Source organism: Canis lupus, chromosome 10, assembly GCF_011100685.1.
Source record: "Canis lupus familiaris isolate Mischka breed German Shepherd chromosome 10, alternate assembly UU_Cfam_GSD_1.0, whole genome shotgun sequence".
Taxonomy (NCBI): Eukaryota; Metazoa; Chordata; class Mammalia; order Carnivora; family Canidae; genus Canis; species Canis lupus.
This window is the reverse complement of record NC_049231.1, coordinates 21,621,833-21,648,345: the sequence shown is the minus strand read 5'-3', so window position 1 is coordinate 21,648,345 and position 26,513 is coordinate 21,621,833. Positions and strand designations below refer to the sequence as shown.

The 26,513-nt window shown below is 36.2% G+C and overlaps 1 protein-coding gene and 1 long non-coding RNA gene across 2 annotated transcripts in view; one reads left to right on the top strand and one right to left on the bottom strand.

Annotated features, from left to right (window-relative positions):
* Nucleotides 1-26,513, bottom strand: part of SMC1B (structural maintenance of chromosomes 1B) — a 71,149-nt gene that overhangs the window by 10,406 nt on the left and 34,230 nt on the right. Inside the window, exons 12-18 of the mRNA XM_038550230.1 lie at nucleotides 20,479-20,625; nucleotides 16,962-17,099; nucleotides 16,559-16,675; nucleotides 15,049-15,155; nucleotides 4,685-4,826; nucleotides 3,712-3,857; nucleotides 2,010-2,163 (exon numbers count right to left, since the gene is read on the bottom strand). Coding sequence (XP_038406158.1) covers nucleotides 2,010-2,163; nucleotides 3,712-3,857; nucleotides 4,685-4,826; nucleotides 15,049-15,155; nucleotides 16,559-16,675; nucleotides 16,962-17,099; nucleotides 20,479-20,625 — 951 coding nt within the window. The remainder of the gene's footprint in view (nucleotides 1-2,009; nucleotides 2,164-3,711; nucleotides 3,858-4,684; nucleotides 4,827-15,048; nucleotides 15,156-16,558; nucleotides 16,676-16,961; nucleotides 17,100-20,478; nucleotides 20,626-26,513) is intronic.
* On the top strand, nucleotides 128-2,535 carry LOC111097620. Its single transcript, XR_005365484.1, has 3 exons — nucleotides 128-408; nucleotides 728-822; nucleotides 1,869-2,535. It is a non-coding gene; the product is annotated as an uncharacterized LOC111097620 (long non-coding RNA).

The window sequence follows — 26,513 nt, the reverse complement described above, 5'->3', positions numbered from 1 at the left end:
GTATAGTCTCTCCCACAACAGAAGAATCTTCTATAAGAACCCTGGCAGGTCTAGGTAACGTACCCTCTGTCTGAACATCTCATCCTAGGTTCCACTTACCAATTGTGGTAAGACAATTACTCTTGTAACGACTATTGTAATTATTTCTACCCAGTGAGCCTTATTTAGCCCTTTGGAGAGAAAGAATTTAGACCTCATGCCTTTTCTATTTGAGGCTTTATAGAGAACACCTTGCACAGAATTCCTGTTACATAGCTACTACTGGATGTGCTTACAGAATTCCAGTCAGGGGACTCACCACTAAAGGCTCTCCATCTTCCTAGACCAAAGTTCCCTAGGAGAAGAAATCTGTCTCTGTGGCCTCTACTTCCCAACCCTGTATCCCCTTGGGACCAGAAAGAATAAACGGTAATCCCTCTGTGATAGATTGTCTTCTAATGGAGGAGAATGACTGTATTCCCCGATGGGCCTTCTCTTCCCAGCACATGACTTCTGGGTCTCTTCACTATCCTGAACACTTTACTCTTAAGAAACATTATGCTTTAAAAAGTAAAGGCAATATTCCAGTGTAGCCTGACCACCACAAAGTAGAGCAGAACTATCACTTTTTCTCCTTAGATGATGATTCAGTATTAGTCTAGCTTAAGGTCTTTCATACCTGCTCTGAAGTAGCCCACCATGAGTATGACATTCTTTCAACAATCAAGAAGTCATTTCACATTCACAGGGGCATGCTGGAGAACAATTCTGAAGGTTTGCTAATGGAAAGCCATAGGAGCAAAGCGGCAGCGCGAATACTTGACCAGTAACATTCACTTCGAGGTCAGTGATTAAAATTGCTTCCTCCTCTCCTCTGTAACCTCTTCTAAGATTACATTGCCTTTTAAACAGATATTCTATTTCCTTCTATAGTATAACTATTGTTTTCCTGCTCCCATCCATTTCTGCTGTTAATAGACCCCTCCCTTCTCTGCACTTACAAAAGTGGACCCATAACCCAAAATGAGCCAGAATTTTTCCCCAGGATTTTCCTAAGAGAGAGCAGGGGAGAGAGTTCTCTTTTCCCCTCTGGTCAGAGCTAGTGATTATAACTGCAGCCTTGTGGGGACAGCCGATTTGGGAGAATAAAGCAAATATATTCTGAGCCAGAAAGAGATCTTGATAGTGTTCAAATTCCTGGACTAAGTCAGGCATGAGACCACCCCATCATTATCCTGCCTCCCTACCCAGCCGTATCCCTTTACCCCCTTTAAAGCCATCTGAGTTAGGTTTATGTCATTTGTGGGCAAGAAAGGGTTTTCTCCTTTCCTTACCTCCTGTCTGGAATGGGCTCTCTGCTACAATTGAGAAAAAAGACAAAGACTTTTTGAGTATAAGGTTATGAGAACTGGTCAATGACAGCAAGAGAAGAAGTGTTTTTTATAGATGCTTCACTCTGAAGACTCCAAAGGACTCAGGGCACTTCTGGAGTGGAGGAGGGATGGAACAGAGACTGCTGGGGCAGAACAGAGAGGGGAAGAGGATGTGGAAGGGAGACCCCAGGGAAGAGGCTCACTAACAAGCTCAGGAAAGAGCCAGAGATGACCCAAGAGGCAGGGCAAACAATTACTGTCACCAGCTTGTGGATGAGCTAAGGGGAAGATGCTCTTTACAAAGCACACAGCAGCAGCTTCCCTAACATCACCCCTAAAGGTCACTGACACCAACAGCTTGAGTTCTCTGACTCCTCTCCGGTATCTAATGTGTAGGAAACAAACTCCAGCCCATCTTGTGGAGCTAAAAGGATGTGGATTAAAAACACACATGAGACAACTGCACAAAATGCCCAGCCCTCTGCAACGATGATCATGCTGCCCTTTTTCCCTTAGAAGGAGATGCCTTCTCCACTGCTGATGGGGCTTTAGGACCAGAGGAAGTGTCCACAGAGCTGGGGCTTCACCAAGCAGCCAAAGGGCATCACATGAAGTTCCACACAACTGCACTTAGTCTGAAATCCTGTGGCCAAATACCTCGACTTCAATGATGTCATCCAGTGATCCCAACAAAAGGATTATTTCAATATCTTGAACTTTGCAATCAAGCAGTAGATTATGCTTCTCTAGCCGTTTCTGTTCCAAAGAAGTTTGAATGATTACAACTTCTTTTTGCCATTTTCCCACTTCCCTGTAAATACACGATATGAAAAGTGATATTTTACTACTTATGTAAAGTTGCACCAAAGAAGAAAAATGAATGTGTTATAAATAAACTTACATGGAAAAAAGATTTTTTTTTCCTTTGAGTGCTATAAGATCTGGAATTACCTCATTGATGTTTGTAATATAAACTTTAACACTCTTGAGAAAGGATGAATATAGTTAGTTAACCCAAGGGAGCATTTTAAAATAATAAACATAATTACTTTAATCAGGCTGGCTTTAGGAGTACCTGGGTGGCTCAGTGGTTGAGTGTCTGCCTTCAGCTCAGGTCGTGATCCTGGGGTCCTGGGATGGAGTCCCACATTGGGCTACCCGCAGGGAGCCTGCTTCTCCCTCTGTCTGTCTCTGCCTCTCTCTGTGTCTCTCATGAATAAATAAAATCTTAAACAAAATCATGCTAGCTTTGTTTCCTACTTTAAAATATGTACATGTATAATTTTTCAAGCTGCACTTCTCCCTCAATATAAGCTCTACACTTTAGAGCCTCAAAATGAAAGAAACAATCTTTTAATAAGAGAAATATTTTACCAATTAAGTCATTATATATCTAATGGTCTGAACTTTTTTTTTTTTTTTTTTTTTTTTTACTATAGCCACTATCAATGTAATGCCTTCTATCTTAAATGAGGGCTTGAGGGTTTTACCAGTTAAAACAATGTAGGATTTTAAAGACCTAGAAACAGGACTAAAAAAACAAATTAAGAATTATATGGTTTTCAAGAATACAATGATGAACAGAGATGGAGTTCTGTTTAAATACAGGAGTGAAAAAAACTCAAGAGTAAATTAACTTTAATTCCACTCAAAAATCTTAGACAAAGAACTTTCTGACTCTATCTTGAACTGTTGAAAGTCTTCTAACAGGAAAACCGTGAAATGCCAAGAGTCAACTAAATCAGAGCACATTTCATGTGATTGCATACAGTTGTGTCAATTATACAGGAAAGTAGAGGTCACTGTGGTACAACGGGCCAGGTGATTCCCAGGGTCACCATCCCCATCATGACAGACACACATGCTTATCACATGCTAGCTACTAAGTGTCATATGAACAGTGTCTCACTTAATCCTTACAACTCTCCTGGGAGGTAGGCACTATTAGTATCCCCATGTTACTATTTTCTAGACGAGGAAATGAAGGCATGGTATGTAAGTAGCAAAGCTGGGGTACACAGTGATGCAGGCTGGCTCCAAATCCCACCCTTGTCCCGTCAGGCTTTGTCGCACAGTGGGCTAGAGAGGGGCCCTGTATGACAGTGTCAGAGGGGTTTAGGGTAAGGGGCTCTTCATACAGGTCCATGTTTTCATCTGCCAAAGAGAACTATTCATTCTAAACAGCTAACCACCTCTTTGGTTTTCCCCCAAGGGAAAATACTTGAAAGGTGTGATAAGGGACCAAAAGCACCAAGGGTATATATTCAAATAATAAAACTTCCTACAATAAATTTCAAAATTGGTAGTAAACTTCTCTAAAACTCTGGTTATGGTCCTGGAAAGTAATAAGCTTAATTACTTGTCAATGGCCAAAAATTTCTTCCGTTTTTCTTCAATCTGAGCTTGAACCTTCTCAGCGTTGGCATTCTGAGTGACAAATATGTCCTTAAGCTGCTGCCGCTTTGCCATGAGTTCATTCACAATTTGCAGACAGTCTTCTTCAACCTGAATGAAGATGATTTGCATTGTAGACTCACCATCTTTTACAATAATAAGGTCAACAGATCATCTTATTGTCAGGAAACTAGCACAGTGATTCTGGGATTAACCCTTAAAATCTGTGTTCTGCTTGAACCTCTATCTCAGAATGTGACCCACTCTTGTTCTACACTTTGGAAATTGGTAATGACTACCTGCTTTTGTCCTTCACTTGGATTAATTCCACAGCCTGCTGCCATGTGACTTCTGTTCCCATTGTCCCATGAAAATGTTCTTGCTACTATGACCTCTTAGTTGTCAATAACCATCCTCACTTTCTCCTTCCTGGAATGGTGGGGTTTCTGTGATGCCACCTCTTCTGGGTCTATCTTCATAACCTCTGTGACTACTCCTTCCAGAGTTCCACTCTTGCCTCACTGCTCTTCATTGTCCACTGCTCTGCCTGGGAGTCTCAACCACTCACATACAGTTTCAATTCACTCCCATAAACTAGTCTGGACTCCTCCAGCTATTGCGTGCTCTTCACCTGCCAGAGATCGCTGCCTAGGTGTCAACACAGGCAACTCAAGCTCCACAGGCCCAGAATGTTCTCCCTTTGACTTGCTTCTCTGTCCATCAATCACCCAAACTAGAACTCAAAGTCATCAGTGGCATCCCCACTAGCCCTCCTCTCCCACTTCAACATCTAACAATTCATGAATTGCTGATTTGACTTCCAGTATTTCCCAAATCTGCCCACCACCCTTTCTGTCACCAGGAGCTCAACACACATTTACTCAATGGAGGATGTCGTCATTTCAGTGATGTCACCTCAGCCCCCTGTTACAAGTTACCTGCTTTAGGTCCTCAATCTCCTCTCTGCCTTTCTGGATGGTTTCTTTTAATGTGTTGATCTTACTCAGTCTCTTCTTCAGCTGATTGCGACTATATTCAAGTTGAACATTAAGCCGAGTTTTTTGTTTCTCAAATTCTAACCTAGTATAATAGAGTCAAGTATTACAAGTGGCAAAGAATCCTTTAATTCTTTACTTTTGTTATTATGGAAAATTTCAAGAAAATACAAAAGTAGACAGAATACTATAATGAATTCAGTTCACAGTCAATCCTGTTCCATCTATAGCTGTACTCATCACTCTGCTCCAGCACAGGTGTCTGAAGCACATTTCAGACATCATGTAACTTCATCCATAAATGTTTTAGTCTGTATCTCTGGATGTGAAGTGGCCATTAACACAAACCACAAGCTACTATAGATACAAATGATGAAAACTCCTTAATATTAGATGGCTCTCATTGCCAGATTTCCTGAGTCTCATTAATACAAAACAAAACAAAACAAAACAAAACAAAACAAAACAAAACAAAACTGGTGTGTTTGGATCACAATCCATACATTGCATATAGATGTATGTTTCTTCCATCTTTTGTTATCTGTGGCTCCCCTCCCCTCCTCTTTAAGTTACAACTGATGTGCTCATTCTCGTTTAGTCAGTCTTTCCAAACAGCTCATTACCCACAAACTCTAAACCTGGGAACTGAAGAGCATGTTCCTACCTCAAGTGCCTTCCTACTTTGTAAGCTTCACAAACTCCTCATAAAGAACTCCAAGACCAATGGTAGCTCATCCTTTCCATCCTCTCTCCCTCACATACCCTGCTAACAGATTTTCAAGCACTAACTGTTATCAGAGACTGTGCTAGATACTGCTGATACAAAGACCACAATAAGAACAGTAATGATAAAAACAAAGAGTGATACTCGATGAGAGGCCACTGTGTATCAGACTGTCACACCTGCTTTTACATGAATTAAATCACTTCAGTTGCAGGACTCTCTGAGTGGGTAATACCACTATCCCTGTTTATGAGGAGGATGAACAGACAAGGAAGGCACTGAGTTAAGTTTCTTGCCCAAGGCTACCCCATGAGAAAGTGGTCGAGTGGGCATGACACCCACTGAACACAGTGCCTGCAGGAGGGGTTAAGAATAAGCCCGTAAAGGATTTATTCTTGCTGCAGGAGGCAGACATGCAGACTATGTATGAGGGAAACATTTCTTCAGTTGGCTCTGGAACACTGTACTATTCTAGCTTTCCTGTTTCCTCACTGGCTGCTCCTTTGATGGTTCCTGGTGATCTTACCTAGGCATACAAACAATCCCAGAACTTATACCTCCAGGCAGGACCTCTCCCACAAACTCCTAACTTATACATTCAACTGCCTACTCCACCTCTCCAATCAGATGTCAAACGCATCCCAGAATACATAATGGATAAATTTCTGGAAGGAGTAAGAGGTTTTAGCAAACTCATAATATGTAAATCTAAAATTTGTTTTTTTTTAAAGATTTTATTTATTTATTCATGAAAGACAGAGAGAGAGAGACAGAGACACAGGCAGAGGGAGAAGCAGGCTCCATGCAGAGAGCCTGATGTGGGACTTGATCCCGGGACTCCAGGATCGCGCCCTGGGCTGAAGGCAGGCGCTAAACCGCTGAGCCACCCAGGGATCCCCGTAAATCTAAAATTTGATAGCATTTTTCTACACTAGTAAAAGCCAATTAGAAAAATATTATAAAAATAAATACTACTCATAAGAGAAAAAAATCTATAAAATTTCTAGGAAGTAATTTAAGATCACACAAGTTCTCTATGGAAAAAAAAACCTTTAAAATTCTAATAAAGGATATAGATGATTAGAATAAATGAAGAGACATACTATATTCTTAGGTGAGAGGACTTGATATTTTGTAGATGTTCTCCCCAAATCTATAAATCCGATGCAATCTCAATCAGAATTCCAGTTGGATTTTTATGGGAAACTCAATAAACAGTAATAGGCATAATTCTTTACAAAGAAAATCTATCAAAGTTCAAGTAGACTTCAGAAAAAAGACCATGACAGGGATAGAGAGGGACATTGCACAGTGATAAAGGGATAATTCAGCAAAAAGACACTGATCCCAAATTACATATGGACTGAATCACAAGGCTATAAAATACATGAAGTACAAACTCACAAAACTGGAAGAAGAAACTGACAGGTCCAAAAAGTATTTGGAAAGCTCAATACTCCTCTCAGTATTTGCTGAACTACGCAGAGAAGGACCACTAAGTACAGAGAGGACCTGAGTGACACCAACTGATTGGATTTAATGGACACTCAAAGAACACTCCAACCAACAGCAGGTATCTATTAAATAACACACTTCTAAATGCCCCATGGGTCATTGAAAGAAATCACAAGAGATATTAGAAAATATTTTGAATGGAATGAAAATGAAAATATGGCACACCAGAAGTAGTGGAATGTAATGTAAGCAGTACTTCCAAAGAAATATACAGTTTAAAAAATATATACAGTTTAAAAGAATTAACCCAAAATAAATAGAAGAAAATAATAAAGGTAAGAACAGAAATCAACAACACAGAAACAGACAAACCACAGAGAAAACCAATGAAGCCAAGAGCTATTCTTAGAAAGGATCAATAATTAATAAAATTAATATACCTCTAGCTAGGCATCAAGAAAAGAAGACACTAGCTAGGCATCAAGAAGAAAATCAGAAACAAAAGAAAGGACACCAGTACAGATCCTATAGACATTAAAAAGGATAGAATGCAAATATTAATAACTTTATGTTAATAAATTTGACAACCTGGATGAAATACGTAATTCCTTGAAAGATACAAATTACCAAAACTCACTCAAGAAAAAAAGATATTGTTGAATAGCCTTATATCTATAAAGAGAACTCAATTTGTAACTAAAAACCTCCCCAAAAAGGTGGGTGGCTCCAGTGGCTTCACTGGCAAATCTTACCATATATTTATGAGAGAAGTAACCTATTCCACAAAATCCCTTCCAGAAAACACAAGAAGAGACAACAGTTCTCGACTCATTTTGAGTGTGGCATTACCCTAATACCCTAATACATGATAAAGATATTGCAAGAGAAGAAAACTATATATGAGTACAGTCATGAACATAGATGCAAATATCCTTAATAACATTTTAGCAAATCAAATCCAAAAATTTTTGAAAAGAATAGTGTAATATGACTGAGTGAAGTTTATCCTGGGTTATAAAGTTGGCTTAACATCAATCAGTATAATTTACCATATTAATAAACATCAACAAAAAACCCCAACCATGCAATCACTCAAAAAATGGCAGAAAAAGTATTTGACAAAATTCATTATTTATTCATAAAAATTTCAGCAAACTAGAAATAAAAAGGAACTATCTCAACCTGCTAAAAGGGATCCTAAAGTTAAAACTATGCTTAACCATGAAAGACTGAATGCTGTACCTCTAAGACTGGGAATAAGGCAGGATGTTTGCTCTTACCACGTTTATTTATTCAACATTGTACCAGAGGTCCTAGTTAGTGCAATAACACAAAAAAGGAAATAAAAGGTGCACTAATTGGAAAAGAAGAAATAAAATTCTTTTCACTGAAATACAATTACCTATGTAAAAAAAATCCTAAGGAATCTATAAAAGAGCTCCTGCAACTAGTAAGTACAGCAAAATTGCTGGATACAAGGTCAATTTATAAGAACCAATCTTATTTAGGAGCACCTGGTAGGCTCAGTTGGTTGTGTACCTGACTCTTGATTTCAGTTCAGGTCATGATCTCAGGGTGCTGAAATTGAGCCCTGAGTCGGGCTCTGTGCTCAGCATGGAGTCTGCTTGAGATTCTCTCTCCCTGCCTCCCACACCATCCTCTCTAAATAAATAAATTAATTAAATCTTTAAAAAAATCACACCAATCTTATTTCAATATACTACCCATAATCTATTTGAAATTGATAATTAAAAGCAATTCTATTTATAATAGCATAAAGATATAAGGTAATCAGAATAAACTCAACAAAATATAAGACCTGTACACTGAATACTAAAGAACGCTAATGAGAGAAATTAAGATTTACGTAAGTGAAGACAGACACCATGTTTGTGCATTAGTATTTTTTCAATGTCAAGTCTTCCCAAATTGATTTATAGATTCAACATAGACTCAATCAAAACCCCAGTAGACTTTTAAAAGTAATTGAAAAAAAAAAGGAAAAAAAAAGTAATTGAAAAGCTCGTCCTAAAATGTACATGGAAATGCAAAGGACATAGAATAGGCAAGGGCTTGAGGCTTGACCTTCCTTGTCCACTGTTGTAATCTCAGTGGCTAGAAGGGTATCTGGCTCATAGAAGGCTTATAGTAAATAGGTGTTGAATGAATGAATGGACCATGAGAGAATTAGAATAAAATTAAAGGAAACGGGCCAAAATAGTGACAGCTTTTATTTCCGGACAATGGGAAAATGATTTGATTTTAAAAAATGTTTTTTCTATGTTCTCCAAGACCCAGATACTACTTTTGTACTTAAAAATTGTACTTGATTATATGAAAAACCCAGAGTTGGGACTCCTGAGTGGCTCAGTCAGTTAAACAACCAGCTCTTGACTTTGGCTTAGGTAGCGATCTTAGGGTTGTGATCTCAGGGTCATGATCTTGAACCCCACATCAGGGTCTGTGCTAAGCACGAAGCCTGCCTGAGATTCTCTGTCTCCTTCTCTCTCTGCCCCTCCACCCCGACCCCCTTCTTTAGATAAATAAAAAGAAAAACTCACCGCTAAGATTATACTACTGAGTGGGGGAAAACTGAGAGCTTTCCCCCTAATGTCAGGAATAAGACAAGGATGTCTACTCTCGCCACTTTTATTCAACATAATACTGAAGGTGCTAGCTACAGCAATCAGAAGAGAAAGAGACATAAAAGGCTTCCAAATTGGTAATGAAGAATTAAAACTTTCACTACTTGCTGATGACATGATACTATATATAAAAAATTCTGAAGTACCCTCCAAAAAACTACTAGAGCTGATAAATGAATTCAGTAAGGTCCCAGGGCACAAAATCAATCTACAGAAATCCATTGCATTTCTATGTACTAACAATGAAGCAGCAGAAAGAGAAATTAAGAGAATGATCCCATTTGTAATTATATCAAAAATAATAAAATACCTAGGAATAAGCTTAACCAAATAGGTGAAAGATCTGTATTCTGAAAATTATAAAACACTGGTGAAAGTAATCAAAGACACAAAGAAATGGAAAGACATTCCATGCTCATGGGTTAGAACAAATATTGTTAAAATGCCTATACTACCCAAAGGAATCTACAGATTTAATGTAGAGGCATACATATTGCCTATTAAAATAGGCAATAGCATTAAAATACCAATAGCATTTTTCACAGAACTAGAACAAACAATCCTGAAATTTGTATGGAACCACAAAAGACCCCTACAAGCCAAAGCCATCCTGAAAAAGCAGAGCAAAACTGGAAGTATAATTCCAGATTTCAGGTTATACTACAAAACTGTAGTAATTAAAACTGTATGGTGCTGGCACAAAAATAGACACATAGATCAGTAGAACAAGACAGAAATACAAGAAATAAACCCACAATAAATCTTCAACAAAGGAGGCATGAATACACAATGGGAAAAAGACAGACTCTTCAACAGATCGTGTTGGGAAAACTGGACAGCTATGTGCAAAAGAAAAAAACCAGCCCACTTTCTTTCGCCATACACAAAGAAGAAACTCAAAATGAATTAAGGACCAAAAATGAGACCTGAAACCATAAAAATCATAGAATTCAGGACAGGTGGTAATGTCTCTGACATTGGTTATAGCAACTTCTTTTTCTAGATAGGTCCCCTGAGGCAAGGGGAAGAAAAGCAAAAATAAACTAATCGGGATTACATCAGAATAAAAACCTGCACATCAAAGGAAACAATCAACAAAACTAAAAGATGACTTACTAGATGGAAGAAGTTATTTGCAAATGACATATCTAATAGAGTAGTATCTAAAATATATAAAAAACGTATACAGCTCAACACCCCCAAATCAAATAATCCAATTAAAAATGGGCAGGGTCACCTGGGTGGCTCAGTGGGTCAAGCACCTGCCTTCAGCTCAGGTCATGATCTCAGATCCTGGGATGGAGCCCCATATTGGGCTCCCTGCTAAGTGGGGAGTCTGCTCCCTTTTCCTCTGCTCCCTTACCCTCCCTTATGCTCTCTCTTTCTCAAATAATCTTAAAAAATAAAATAAAAAATAGGCAGAAGACATGAACAGTTATTTCTCCAAAGAAGACATACAGATGGCTAACAGACACTGAAAAGATGCTCAGCATCACTCATCATCAGGAAAATACAAGTCACAGTGAGATATTACCTCACACCTGTCAGAATAGCTAAAATCAAAACATAAGAAACAAAAGATGTTGGTGAAGATGCAGAGAATGGGGAACTCTCATGAACTTTTGGTAGGAATACAAACTGGTGCAGCCACTGTGGAAAATAGAATAGAGGTTCCTCAAAAAGTTAAAAATAGAACTACCCTACAATCCAGCAATCACACTACTACTGGGTATTTACCCCAAGAATATGAAAACATTAATTCAAAGGGATACATGCACCCCTATGTTTACAGCAGCATTATCAACAAATAGCCAAACTATGGAAGCAGCCCAAATGTCCATCAATTGATGAATGGATAGGGACGCCTGGGTGGCTCAGCGGTTGAGCGCCTGCCTTCCGCCCAGGGCGTGATCCTGGAGTCCCGGGAACGCGTCCCACATCGGGCTCCCTGCATGGAGCCTGCTTCTCCCTCTGCCTGTGTCTCTGCCTCTCTCTCTGTGTGTCTCTCATGAATAAATAAATAAAACCTTTTAAAAATTTGATGAATGGATAAGGAAGATGTGATATATGTATATTCCAGTATATATATAATGGGATTATTATTCAGCCATAAAAAGGATGAAATCTTACCATTTGCAACAACATGCATGAAGCTAGAGAGTATATGCTAAGTACAATAAATCAGTCAGAGAAAGACAAATACCATATGATTTCACTCCTCTATGGAATTAAAGAAACAAAACAAATGAACAAAGGAGGAAAAAAAAAGAGAGACCAACCAAAAAACAGACTCTTAACAATAGAGAACAAATAGTTACCACAGGGTAGGTGAGTTGGGGGAAGTGTGAAATAGGTAAAGGGGATTAAGAGTATAGTTATCTTAACGAGCATGGCATAACATATGAACTGCTCAAGCACTATATTGTATACCTGAAATTAATATAACACTGTATGTTAACTATATTGGGAATAAAGTAAAAAGTAAAAACACAGGTAAAAATAAAAATTAGATTTGTTTTTTGTATCTATATGAGATGATAAGTGTTAACTAAACTTATACAGTAATCATTTTACAATACATGTAAGTCAAAGCATTATGCTGTACATCTTAAACAGTGATGTATGCCAACTATGTATCAATAAAAACAAAATAAGAGAAGTGCTTATTACAAAATACACCAACCATCTTGATGAGTAGAAGTACAGTAAAGTCTAGATCTTAAATAATCTGCAGTCATAAATGCTTTGTTCCTATTTCTGCATAACTTTGACTCCTTTTAAATATAAAATGACTGTCTTGGGCAAAAGGGACTGTCCTTTGAACTATAACATAACCTTGTCATCATCACTGTTAATCTCAAATTAATTAATTAATAATTAATCTCACTTAATCCCAAATTAAGAATTTATAGTTATAATGCTAATGCAATTATATTCAAATAGATAATACATGGATGTGGTACAAAGTTAAAGAGATGTAAAAACACACAAAAAGTAAAATACCCCTATCCCAATCTCTCAGTCTCCTCAGAGGCAACCACTCTTAACGATCTCTAAACACATGTGTTATGTGTATTTTCCCCCAGAATGTCATTTGTCTCGATTTTCTTCATGGTGCCGTTGCCATGCAAAACATGTTATTTCTATACATTTGCATTTTATCTTTTCTTTTATGGCTTCCAGCATTTATGTCATACTCAAAGACCTTCCCTGATCTGAGATTATTTTTAAAAATTCTCTTATGACTCACTCTAGTATTTTTATGCCTTCATTTAATTTATTGAAATCTTTGATTCAGCTGGCATTAATCTGAGTCTAAGGAATGAGACAAGGATCCAAATAGGTTTTTTTCCAGGTTGCAAATAGATGTATCCTAACATTTACTGAAAAGTATATTTTTTTTCTCCACTGATATAAAATGCCAGCTTTATGTTAACTCTAATTTCCCTTATAGATCTGAGTATATTTCTGGACTCCATTTGTGAACAAGCATCTCAAGATTTTAATTAATCCAACTTTATACAGTTTTAAAATCTGAGGTTCTAGTCCTTTCTCACTACCTTTTTCAGATTTTTCTTAGCTAGTTCTGAACGTGAACTCTAGAATTAGCTTATCTAGTAAAAAAACTTTGTCCATATATGTATTGAGATATATGTAAATTAGAGATTAAATTAGGGAGAATCAACTTCTTTATAATATTGAGTCTTCCTATGAAAAAATATGCATTTTTAAATTCAAGGTTATTATTTCTCTGTTCTGTTTAAAAGTTTCTTTTTTTATTAAAATTTTTTTAGGTAAACTTTACCCTCAACGTGAGGCTTGAACTCACGATCCTAAGATCAAGTATTGCATGCTGGGCATCCCTGAAAGTTTCTTTATATACTTTCACATTTAGTAAATGTCTTCTTAAGTACTAAGTATTTTACCTTTTTCATCTCTTAGATAATTGAGACATTTTCTCCCTACATATTGTCTCCCCGGTAGTTTTTAATAAAGGAAGTCTATAAATTTTTAAACTTTTATATTAATTTTTAAAGTTTTCATATTAATGTTTGATTCTAGCCACATTACTGAATTCTTTTTTTCTAACAGTTTTCTAGAAGTTTCAGTTTCTAATTTGTTTCCTAGAAATTTCTAGATATATATCATAGCCTGCAAATAGTAGAAGTTTTATTTCCTCTTTTGTAAATGTTTGTTTATATCTTATTTATATTTCTTGTCTAACTCTATGGACTAGGATTTCTAGAAGAGTATTAGGTAACAGTGGTGATACAGAATGTTCTTCTCCGTTCTAACTTTGCTAGGAACACTTCTAGTGTTTTCCAGTGTTGCTCTAATGAAAACATGATGCTGATTTAGAATAAGGTGTATTTTCTCATATCACAGATATCTACTCACATTTTTAACTTTAAATCAAGAATGGATGCTGAATTCTGTCAAGTAACTTCTTCATCTTCTCTAGAGTTGTTCGCATGATTTTTCTTCTTTGATCATTAATATGGCAAATTACAGCAATAATTCCTGATATTGAACCACCCTTTTATTTCTGGAATGAAGTCTACCCTAGATAACAATGTATTATTGTTTTGCTGTGTTGTTGCACTGCTGGTTCCTGCGTAACCTTATTTTATTTGGTTATTTATAGGTAGGAATAATTTAGAGTTTCTTATTCTATGTGTACATGCCTTTTTTGGATTTTTGCATCAATACTATTAAATATTAGGTTCATTTCATAAAAAGGTGTTTCTCTTCCTCTTCTATACTATGAAGCAGCTTAAATATCAAACATTTGTTTAAATGTTGAAGTTACTTGTGCCTTTGAAGTTTGCTGGGATGATTCATTTGTGAAACCATATGTCCCTGGTGAATCTGGGAAGGGAATGCTGAGTCGGAAGCTTTTTTACTTTCTTTTCCTATGGTAATTGGCCTCCTTAGATTTTTCTATTTTAAGAATATGTTTTTTCTTGAAGATTATCAATTTTATTCACAGAGATATTTAAAGAGTAATAAATTATGTTTGACTTTAAAAAAAATAACTACTATATGTGTAATTATGTCCCCATTCTCTTATTTTGTATATTTATGCTTTCTCTCTTTAAAAATTATGGAATAAAAGAATTATATCTCTTTATAAGAATATCAATATTTACTAGCTATTTCTTGATGAACTGAAATGAAGACTCACCCAGATATGATTTCCTTAAATTAAAAAATAATAATTACAGGGGTGCCTGGGTGACTCAATCAATTAAGTGTTGGACTCTTGGTTTTGGCTCAGGTCATGATCTCATGGGTCATGAGATCAAGCCACACACTGGGTTCTGCTGCACTCAGCAGGGAATCTGCTTAAAGATTTTTTCCTTCTGCCCCTCTGCTCTACTCTCTCCCTCTAAAACAGATAAATCTTAAAAAAAAAAAAAAAGAAAGAATAGTTACATTTATATATGTGTAAGTTGCTTACTAACATCTTCTAATAGAAATACCTTTTCTGATCAATTTCTTGTTGCTGTTTAACATGTTTCTTCTCAAACTCACGAATATTTTCTACACCAATTTCTTCACAAAAGTGTTGGAAAATCTCATCTTCAACCTTTTAAATTATTTCAAAACAACTGGTTTAATAATTTTAAGAAAGTATACAATGCTTAAACCTAAATTCCTCCTACCAAGAATTCCCTGTATTACAAGGTCAAAAACTAGTCTGAAAAGCATTATTGTACTCTGAGGAACCAGTGCTTTTTTTTTTTCTTAATTCCTCAAACTACACCCATCTATTTTCAACTTTCTTACTCTAAAATCTAAATAAGAAAGCTCATAACTGGCCTTAATAACTGTTTTGGCTTTTTGAAGTATTGGGAACAAAATTAGAACTATTTCCTTTACATTAGCCACACCATAATATAACATTCTACATAAATAAATAAAATATTCTTTAGATATGAGTAATATTATAGAGTCTGAGGCAATAGAAACCAAGAGGACTAGAGCATAGAATTAAGACTCAGAAAGATTTGGAAGAACTAGAATGAGCCAAATCCAACAAAACAACATCTAACTTCAATATTTTTAAAGCCCTGCATTTATATACAATTATAGGATAAGAAAGGCCTGTTTTAAACAGCAGGACATGTTAAAAAACTTTCAGATTTTAGTTGAATATAAATTAAATATAAATGGGATATGATTGATGGCAGTGGTAGGTTACAATTTACATAACTAGATAATCAAAATTATGGAAAGTTATAGTTCTATGTGTTGAGTCCCACAGTACTCTGTACAGGTCAGACAGTATTTTGACATTATACTTTGTTCTGAGCATTGAGAAACAACAGAGCACCCAGAAGATGGTTGCCAGAGCTACTCTTAAATCCATGGGAAATGTACATGATTAAAGTAATAGGGGTACTTAAGCTGGAAAAGAGATAATTAAGGAACAACAGAAGTGTGGTTTCAAATTCTGTGATATAAGGTAGAACTAAAGCAATGGCTGGAAATTATTAAGTGATGGTGGGACAGACAACTTTCTAAGGATTAGGATCAACAGCAGAATAGATTAAGCCATAAAGTTGCTGTCATTTTTATCAGCAGAGGTTAGATGACCAAATCTTTGTTGCCTCAGAGCCAAGCACTGTGCCTGGTACATATAATACATGTTCAAGAAATAATTACTGAGGGAATAAGTACCTTTAAAAGATAACCTGAAAAGTTCTTTCTTTCTGTTGTTAAGGACAGTGGGAGATGAAAGGTGCTATATAATTTTTACAATGGGCAAGGAGATGCTGGAGAACAGAAGAGAATAACTATGCACTGGTCATTATCTCTTAAGAGGGGCAACAGTGGTTCTCCAAAGACACAAAGAAACTCATCAGGCAAACAAATAAAATCAAGCACTTATCAAACTGCTTTAGCATATATTCAAGAAGTCCCAAATTTGGTATCTGGGCTAGAACTATATTTTACATGTCAACCAGTAACAAATACACCACTCATGACCTTATCTATCTTTTCTTGAAATTCTTCAATTCTTTGTTGCCGTTCTTTGATTCCTTCACTCAACATAGTACATTGAGACTCAATATTTAGTAGTTCACTTTGTAGTTGAGATTGTTCCTAATCACAGAAGAGAAAGATTTCTTTTTAGCATAATTATTTTACCTTTATACGGTGAAGCAAAACAAAAAAGTGAAGATATGTTTTAGAATAAAAAGGGAATCCATGAGACAAAGTAAATGCAGGTAAGGCTATATGTCAAGATTAACAACCACAAAAATAAACTAGAATATAACCTCAATCATGAGTTAAAGTGTAAAAACTACATGATGCTATATAAATGTAATTCCTCAAATTCTCGGTCCTGCTTCTCATCTCCACCAAGTTTTCTATAAGCCCATATTACCCGGTAAAAAGCAGCAAGTTGTTTCTTTTTAATCATCTCTAGTTCACTCTGAGAATATTTGAGTCTTGTATGAGTTCCTTGTACTAGAGTTTGTATTTGTTTCAAATCTGCTTCCTTGCGAAGTATCTTCATTAAATCCTAAAAAGGGAGAGAAATAGAACATTTTACAACGGAAAGGTACTTTCACATGTCATAATTCCCCCTTCTGATAAGAGACTGATAATTAAGTACACAAGTCATCTGGAGGGATCACAATGCCCTAGAGCATCTCCAAAGACTACCATGCTTCCTAGTAGGAAACAGGAGTGAAAAATGAGGAATGGGAAGGGTGCGTTCCATCCAAGGCACACAAGTGACATAAATGGGATTAGCCTTCCTTTGAGTCCATTCCTTCCTCCTTTGCCCACCCTATTACTCAATCAAAATAACTCCCTGGTATATGTATGTTCTTCTGTATTTTTACTCCTAGTCTTTCTATGAATACATGCGTACATAGTCACCTATATGTGGTTTTTTTCACTCTTATTTTACAAATTTAGAATCCGGTTGAATGTGCTTTTCTGCCTCCTGTTTTACTCATTCAGTTACTCATAAAAGTCAGCTGATAAAGCTCTAAATTGATTCCTTCAATGGCTGTATTTTATTCCAGTGTGTAAGTGTACCGAAATTATTCAACTGTTCTCTTAATGATGGGCCTTTGCTTTGTCCAGTCTCTGCCATTACTAACAGGGCTACAACAACAGGCTTATGTGTTTTCATTTCCATGCAGTAGGTGCCCCAGGGTGAGATCAATGGCTCAAATTCATGCGTCTAATAGCTGCTACCCACTGCTTTCCAATGGCTGTATTAAGTCACGTTTCTATAAATAGTGTAGGAGTACGTTTCTTTACATCTCCACCAGCATTTACATATTTTTCCAAGCCTTATTGATAGGTGTGGAGTACAATGAATTTAGCATGTATTCTCCTGAGTACTATACTCTGTATTGAGCAATTTTTCATGTGTATTAGCCAATGGACTTCTTCCTGCAAACTGTCTAATCTTATCCTTTTCCCAGATGTTCTATCATAAAGTCCTTTTCATGTCAACTTGTGAAGAGATCTTTCATAGTACAGAAACTAGTCTTCATTTTAAACTTCAAAAAACATATATAATGACTCTTATCCTCGTTTAATTTTTTTTTTACATTCAGGTTTTTAATCTATCTGGAATTTATTTACTTATTTTTTAAAGATTTTATTTGAGAAAGTGAGCAAGAGATTCTTAAGTAATAAATACCCTTATATCTCATCTTTCTTCTTTAATAATGAAGGTATTTCCTCTTGATGCTTTTGTGTGTCTCAAAGACTTTCCATTTACCACTTTCAGGACATTTTATAATTTGCCTTTTGGTTACTTCTTTGATCCCCAAGCTATCTACAAGTCCATTTCTTAATTTCTATGCACACAAAAACTTTTTAGTCATTACTTCTAACTTCATTAAATTATAATCAAGATGACCTTTTATTTTATTTTTTTGTGATTTATTTATTTATTCTTTTTTTAATCTTTTTTTAAATTTATTTTTTATTGGTGTTCAATTTACCAACATACAGAATAACCCCCAGTGCCCGTCACCCATTCACTCCCACCCCCCGCCCTCCTCCCCTTCTACAACCCCTAGTTCGTTTCCCAGAGTTAGCAGTCTTTACGTTCTGTCTCCCTTTCTGATACTTCCCACACATTTCTTCTCCCTTCCCTTATATTCCCTTTCACTATTATTTATATTCCCCAAATGAATGAGAACATATAATGTTTGTCCTTCTCCGACTGACTTACTTCACTCAGCATAATACCCTCCAGTTCCATCCACGTTGAAGCAAATGGTGGGTATTTGTCATTTCTAATAGCTGAGTAATATTCCATTGTATACATAAACCACATCTTCTTTATCCACTCAAGATGACCTTTTAAAAAGCTACTGAGGTTTCCATTATGGACAAGCATATGATCAGTTTTTAAAAGTGTTTCATGGATATTCTAAATAATAGCTCACATTTATTGAGCACTTACCAGTGTTCTATCAAGTTTACATTATTAACCTACTTAACTCTTTCAACAGTGCTATGGAAGAGGCATTATTGTTATCCCTACTCTCAGTCCAGGGTCCAGGGAGGAGGCTGACTACAAAGAAACCAGGGCGGGATGGAAATGTTCTGTGATTGTGGGGGTGATTAAATGACTACATACATTTGTCCAAACTTACTGAATCACACACTTAAAGTAGGTGGTGTATATAAATTATACCTCAACACAATGAAAAGTCAAACAATATTATTTACAACATATATGATTAAGAACAAATTTACTCATTATACAAATAATTCTTAAGAGTAGGTAGCAAAATAATAAGCGCCTAATAGAAAAATGTACATAGGAGATAAAGTTTGAAGAAAAAATTACCAAGAACCAATAAAACAAGGGGAAATGCTCAATCTCAGATATAATTTAAGAAAGGCATACTCAAACAATTAGATTATATTTATATAAATATAAATATATATAAATATCATATATATATTACCAATCAGACTGGTAAAGATGGAAATATCTTCTAATATCTCATGTTGCAATTCAGCGGCATACACACTCTACTACAGGTGTTCTTTTGATGGGAACTTAGCAACACCTATTAATAGTTTAAATATGTATAGCCTTAGACTCAGAAATTCCACATATAGGAATTCATCTTAAGAGATATATTTATACAAATAAAGATATTTTAAATAATAACAACAAATATTTATATAGTACTCACACATGCCAGTCACGGTTTTTTTTTTTTTTAACTGGATTACATGATTTAACCCTTAAAATAACTCTAAAAGGAAGGTACTTTTATTATACTCATTTTATAGGTGGGAAAACTAAAGTACAAAGAGTTTAGGTAACTTGCCCAAGGTCATAGTGTTAGTAAGTAGCTAGTAAGTAGGTTAGCCAGGATTTAAAGTCCAGCAGTGTGGCTACACAACTCATACTCCTAGGTACTGTGTTATTCTCCTTCTCTATAGAATGTTTAATGCTGCCTCATTTGTAACCCAAAATGTCCATTGTCCAGCAAAACCCAAAATGTCCATTATTGGAGACTGTTAAGTAAACAACTTTTACAATGAAATACCAGGCAGGATTCATTACAAATAAGTGGTTCTCTGTATGCTAAGATGAAAATGTTAAATGAAAAAGCTTCTTGTAAACACTATTTGTAGCAAAATCCCATCATAAAGCAAACAGGAAAAATAATACATATGGTTGCATATACAAAGAAAATTCCTAGACGCTATATATCAAACGATGTTTAGTAAATATCACTGAGCTATGAGGATAGGTAAGAGAAAGATTTTTATCTTTTACTTTATTCTGTTTTGCTTTACTTAAAGTTTTTTAAACTATAAACATGGTACTTTTATTACCACAAAAATTAGTTTAAAAACACAATTATTCTACTTAGTATTCCACAACTTTTACAGCATGGGCTTACTTTTAATTCTTGGATCAGCTGGGCTCTTCTGTCTCTTAAGTTTTTTATCTCCTTCTCATCCCAGCATCTAGCCTTGTATTTTAAGTCGCTTGACCCTCCAGAGATCACCCCAGATTTTAAAAATAATGTTCCATCAAGAGCTACTGTCTGTAAAATTAAAAACATTTTATCCTGGAGAAATGCACATAAGGAAGATAAAAATAGGATATAAAATGGCAATTTTTATAGCTGAGAGTTTATAGATGAGTAAAGTACATACTGAAATTCACTAATAAAATACCTCACTTAAAGAGGGACACTAGCTAATAAACCACAAATACAACATTCTGTTTTGCTAAGGCCCAAAGCAATTCTAGACAACAAACCAGCAGCAGTTAAAAAGGTTAAAAATAAATAGTATATTAGTTCCAAACATGTTCAATATTGAGAAGCAAACACCAAGGGTATTGTACTTAGTATCAAAAAGCTTGCATTATATAATCCTGTATTTTGAAGATTTGTTATCACATGTCAATGGCATATTATGAAAACAGCCTTAGCAACTTTAGGACAGCAAACATAGCACCTTCTCCAAGATGCATATGAAACTGTGATCAAGAAAAAAATTTAAATGGAGTCAAAGGTATAAAATAGCTTCAAGTTTATAGTCCTGTGATTACATATATGCTTTATAGGATACATGATTCTTAATGTTTTGTAAATGTTTTGTAATTATTTTGTGAAAGCAGGAGAGGACCATGTTTGGAAGACTAAAACCATGCAACATGAGTTTAGGAAGAAAAAAAAAAGCCAACAAATAGGAGTTTCATTCATTCCTTCATTCAGACAAACCCTCCCCACGTGCTACTGTGTTTGAGGCATTCTATACTGGGGACTAGAGAGACCAATGGGAGTGACAAATGGTACTGCCCTCAGTCAATCATGCTAGTGGGAAAAGAAACATATCATTGTAACATAAAGTGATGAAAAGCCAGAGTCATATTCAGAGCAATCTGGAAGCATAAAATTGGGGGGGTCCTCACCCAGCCACTCCATAAAAGGCTTCCTGAAGAGGGGAAGGTATTCACTGTATCATATCAGAAGAACTAGTTAGAAGCTAGGTAGCTATATTTAGCAGAAAATTCAGTTTATTTCTCTCTCACAATTACAAAGGTACACATTAAAGGGTTTGTATGTGGCTCCATAATTAACAAACCCAGACTCCTGATATAATATTGCTCTATCATCCTTAGTATTTGGATTACTCTTCAAGGGAGACAGCCTTTTTATTTTTTGGAAGGTCTTAGGGGCCCTCTTCCCTCCCAGTTGTTAGTTTGGCAGTGAGTTTGGTCACTGGGTCTGAAATGGCTCTTTGGACAAACACTAGATCTTTACTGGGCAGCAACAGCAGAGGCAATAGAAACTGAGCTCCTGATGGGAAGCTCTCTCTGGTTGGGAAGGGAGTTTCCCTGACCAGGAAGCCTACTGTTACACACTTCACTGATTCTTCCAACATCTCCACAAAAAATAAAGTGTTATGGAGACAGCATCCCTCTCCTGGAATACTTTTAGCTCACGCTATTTTTGACTGGCCAAACCACACCCCTATTGAATGAAAGGTAAAGATCCACACAGGCTTTTAAGTTCTCCATAAAGCTTACTTTACTATGTGACTATGTGTCACTAGTGATGCGTGTGTATTCTCTTATATGACAGTTTTCAAAGTCATTTTGTAGTCCAGGAGAATCCTACAGCTCTAGCTATTGTGTCTACGTTTTAAGATAGAAGGTAAAAGGGTTCTATTAATAAACTTTCCTGGCATATCTTTGATGACTGCCATTTACTTGCAGGGGCCCCTCCTAGTTAACACAGTAAGATCAGGTTTCTGTTAGCAAGGACAAAGGGGATAGGGATACAGAGGCAACTGCAGTCTCCAAAACAGACAGGTAGGAAATAACCAGGAAAAGGGTAGTGGCAGGCCACTGGCTATGAGGCACAGACACATAAACAGATTGTGTGTATGCATGTGTCACAGAGGTGGGATGGAGAAAGAGGGAACAAAGAGTTCGGAATTCCTAGCAAGTAAAGTGAGAGTTAAGGAATCAGTTGGAGGTGAGGCTAGCAGGCAGGGCAGACTGTAGAGCCCTTTGTGTGGCATCTTAGGAAGAATGGGGAAGGAGTACAATTGAGGACTGATGGGTTTATGGAGAGCATGGAGGCGGACTAGCACTGAACAGTGTGATAGCACTGAGAGGTGGTCAGACAGGTGCTTTTAACAGACAGACCACTCTGGCAACTATTTGGAAAATGGATTGGTTCAAGTGAGCCAGAAGTGATGGTAAGAAATCAGCCAATAATAGCTAGGATGAAGAAACGGAAAAAGATCTGAGAAATGTTTAGGACATATAATCAGGCAATTATAATCCTCTGGGGATTACAGAAATTACATGGAAATCCCTGAGGAAAAACCAGAACTTCATATGGCTAGAAGAGTTGTACCAAAAATTAAATACAGGAGATCAATATTTAGAAAGAACATAAATTTAGACATACTGATTTTACAGTGCTTGTGGGCTTATATTTTACTTACTTACAACATATATCTTATTTTCTGAAAGAAACTAGATTTTATAAATTATAATAAACATAAATATGCAGTAAGATAACTACAAATAGTAGAGATACGAAATTATACTAGGTGAAAAAAGAACCAAGTATAATAATCCAGACTATTATAATGAGAAATCATTAAATTCAATTAAGCTGGGATCCCTGAGTGGCTTAGCAGTTTAGCACCTGCCTTTGGCCCAGGGTGTGATCCTGGAATTCCAGGATCAAGTCCCACATCGGGCTCCCTGCATGGAGCCTGCTTCTCCCTATGCCCGTGTCTCTGCCTCTCTCTTTCTCTCTGTGTCTCTCATGAATAAATAAATAAAATGTTAAAAAAAAAAGAATTCAATTAAGCTGTTAGATTAAGAAAGATTATTCAATATATGATATTAGCACAGGCAATTAACTATTTAGGGGGAAAGCTAACAGCTACAGCTACTAATGCAAATCAAAATAAATCCCAGATTAAAATTAAAATACAGAAGTGGTACCACCAAGAAAAGTGAAGAAAGGTTAAGTAAATCCATACTTGGTTTCATAGTAAAGACCAACTATGTAAAAACAAAACTTAGAAAAGGTAAGGGATAAGCTGATTTTTAACTATATGGCATAGACACCATGGTACACACTAGACACTTCCAGGGTCTGGCTGCCAGATTTAGCAAACAGAAATATGGCATTCCCAGTTAAATGTGAATTTCAGGTAAACAATGAAGAGTTTTTGAATATATATACATGTGTCCGAATATCTTCTCTTTCAACTCTATTCTAGGAGACAAGTTAGGGATGGTTTTCATTTCCCTTTTTGAGCTCTATTTTCCAAAATTTCTAAACTGCACACTTATTAACTTCTATTTCTGATATATAAAAATCAAATATAATGCTGAAGAAGAACCTCAGTGGGCCTGGCTTGGAGAGAAATGTATCAAGAACTCAGCTACGAAGAATCTGCCACACTGTGCATAGGATTGCCATGACAGCACCCTCTTCCCAGCCACTGTATTCAGGTAAAAATCAACTTCTCCTCTCTAAGCAGGGGGTACAAACAATGATTTTCTGAGGTTATTTTTACTTTATTGCTTGCCTGGCTGTTGCTGTTGTTACTGCAACCATTTACTATTGCATATACTGTGCCCGACGTAGTGCATATATGCTATTTGATTCTATGTTCACAAGCCTATGATGTAGATATTATTTCCATTTTATAGATAGGGGATAAAAGATATTAGGTAACTTGCCTAAGGCCATACGCAGGGACTCTCGTCCAAGTTGGTCAAATATCAATGGCCATGTTCTTAACCACCATGTTATATATATCTCCTTCAATGCCAAAAACATAGTAACAATTTGTAGAATTATAGATCTTAGGGGTTTTAATAGTTCCTGTGTTTATTAAAACAACTCATTTCTTCTAAAGGTAAATATAATCTTGGATAACCTATTTTCATTTGACTTGCAGTCAAATTCTTATTCCAGAAGGACTATAATTTTTATTTCCAGCATGCAATTTCCTTAACTTACAGCTTACATTAGTTGGCCAGGGCAGTAATCCTATCCCCACATTGAGGGTTACATTCCTGAAAAATAACCTGGCTGATGCAACTGGGATTTCATTTAAAATAAGGAGTGGAGGAATTTTTTAAATTACATTAAATAAAAGTTTGAGAAAGTATGGTATGGGGTAGAAAAAAATTCTTTGCCACTAAAAATGTTTTCTGCAGGATTATCAATCATTCCACTGAATCAACTTCAACTGTCTCAAGAAATAGTGTTTCAGTGTTACAAACTGCTAACTATAATTCTCCTATAATTTTTGTATTATGTAGATTATACATAATTTTGAAGTTGCCTTTCATTGGTCTAAAAAATAATATACTTTAACATTTTGTTTCTGAATGGATGAGACAGTCACATATTTCAAAGTCCAAAAAATACAAGACTGTAGAGTGAAAAACTCCCCTGGCTGTTGCCACCCATGTGCCTTCCCAAGAGGTAATCAAAGGTGTGAATTTCTTATAGATGCTTCCAGAAATGTTTTTGCATAAACACTTGCAAAATGTTTGATACAGATATCATCCCTTATTTCCCCATTGTTTTTACACAGATGGTAGCATACTTACACTAGTCTGCATATTACTTTCTAAAAAATTGAATAGATCTTGGAGACTGCCTCATTCTTGTATATAAAGAAATTTATTCTTATTTAGGATTGCATAGTATTCCATTCTATGAAAGCACTATAATGTTATTGAACTAGGCTTGTCTGGATTGTTTCCAATTTTTCCTGTTACACAAAATGGTTCAATAAATAAATTTTGTACATACATATATCATTTCATTTACATGTGAGTTTATCTGTATGTGAAGTTCCCAAAAACTATAACTGGAAGAACTGTACTACATGGAGCTGGTACAAATTCATACTCTCACAGTAGTAAATGGTAGGGCTTCTTTCCTCATAAAGTGTTAGCAATCCTTTTTTTTTTTTAAAGATTTTATTTATTTATTCATGAGAGACACACACAGAGAGGCAGAGACACAGGCAGAGGGAGAAGCAGGCTCTATGCAGGGAGCCTGACATGGGACTCGATCCCGGGTCTCTAGGATCATGCCCTGGGCTGCAGGCGGCACTAAACCGCTGAGCCACCCGGGCTGCCTAACAAACTTTTTAATGTTGATCAACCTGACAGGTGAAAATAGTATTTCACTCATTTGGCAGAAAACTTACTCTAGTGTTGGGAAGTCACAATGATGCCACAGACACTGCCCTTTCGTCTGAATTCTGTGAATCTCCACCTGGCCTACCCTGGGGTGGAACCTGAACGGTACTGTTGCCCTTGTCTAACCTTCTTCCCTACATCCCTGGCAATGGTCGTTTTCTGTGAAAACAGCAGTGAACAGGTTTGGTTTTGCACTGGCCCCGAGGAAATGGATCAGGAGTTGTATGGGCAAGAGGGAAGGATGAGAGCCATTGGAGAACTGAGAATGAATTTTTTTTCTTTTTAACATTTTTTTATATTAGTAATAAATGTAGTGGAAACAAGCAAAAAAAAGTATTTCAGTGTAATTTTAATGGTAATTTCCTATATTTTAAGTGACGATGAGCTTTCATATTTAAGAACAATTATATTTCCTTTTATGAAAATAAGCTTATTCATATCCTTTGTCCATTTTTCTACTTTGGACCTCGCTGATTTGCAGGAAAATTTGCTCTTTACTGTGAGCTGTAAACATTCTCCATGTTTTTTGCTTTTGCTTACAGTGTTTTTGCCATGCAGAATTTTTTTAGGTTCATGTGAATGTAACTCATCTTTTATAACTTTTGTCATACTGAAATGGTCTCACCATTTCTGACATTAAGAATAAATTTCCCATGCTTTCTCTCAGCATACTTACAGTTTCATCTCCTACATTTGTTTTGAAGCCATCAAAAACGTATTCCGATA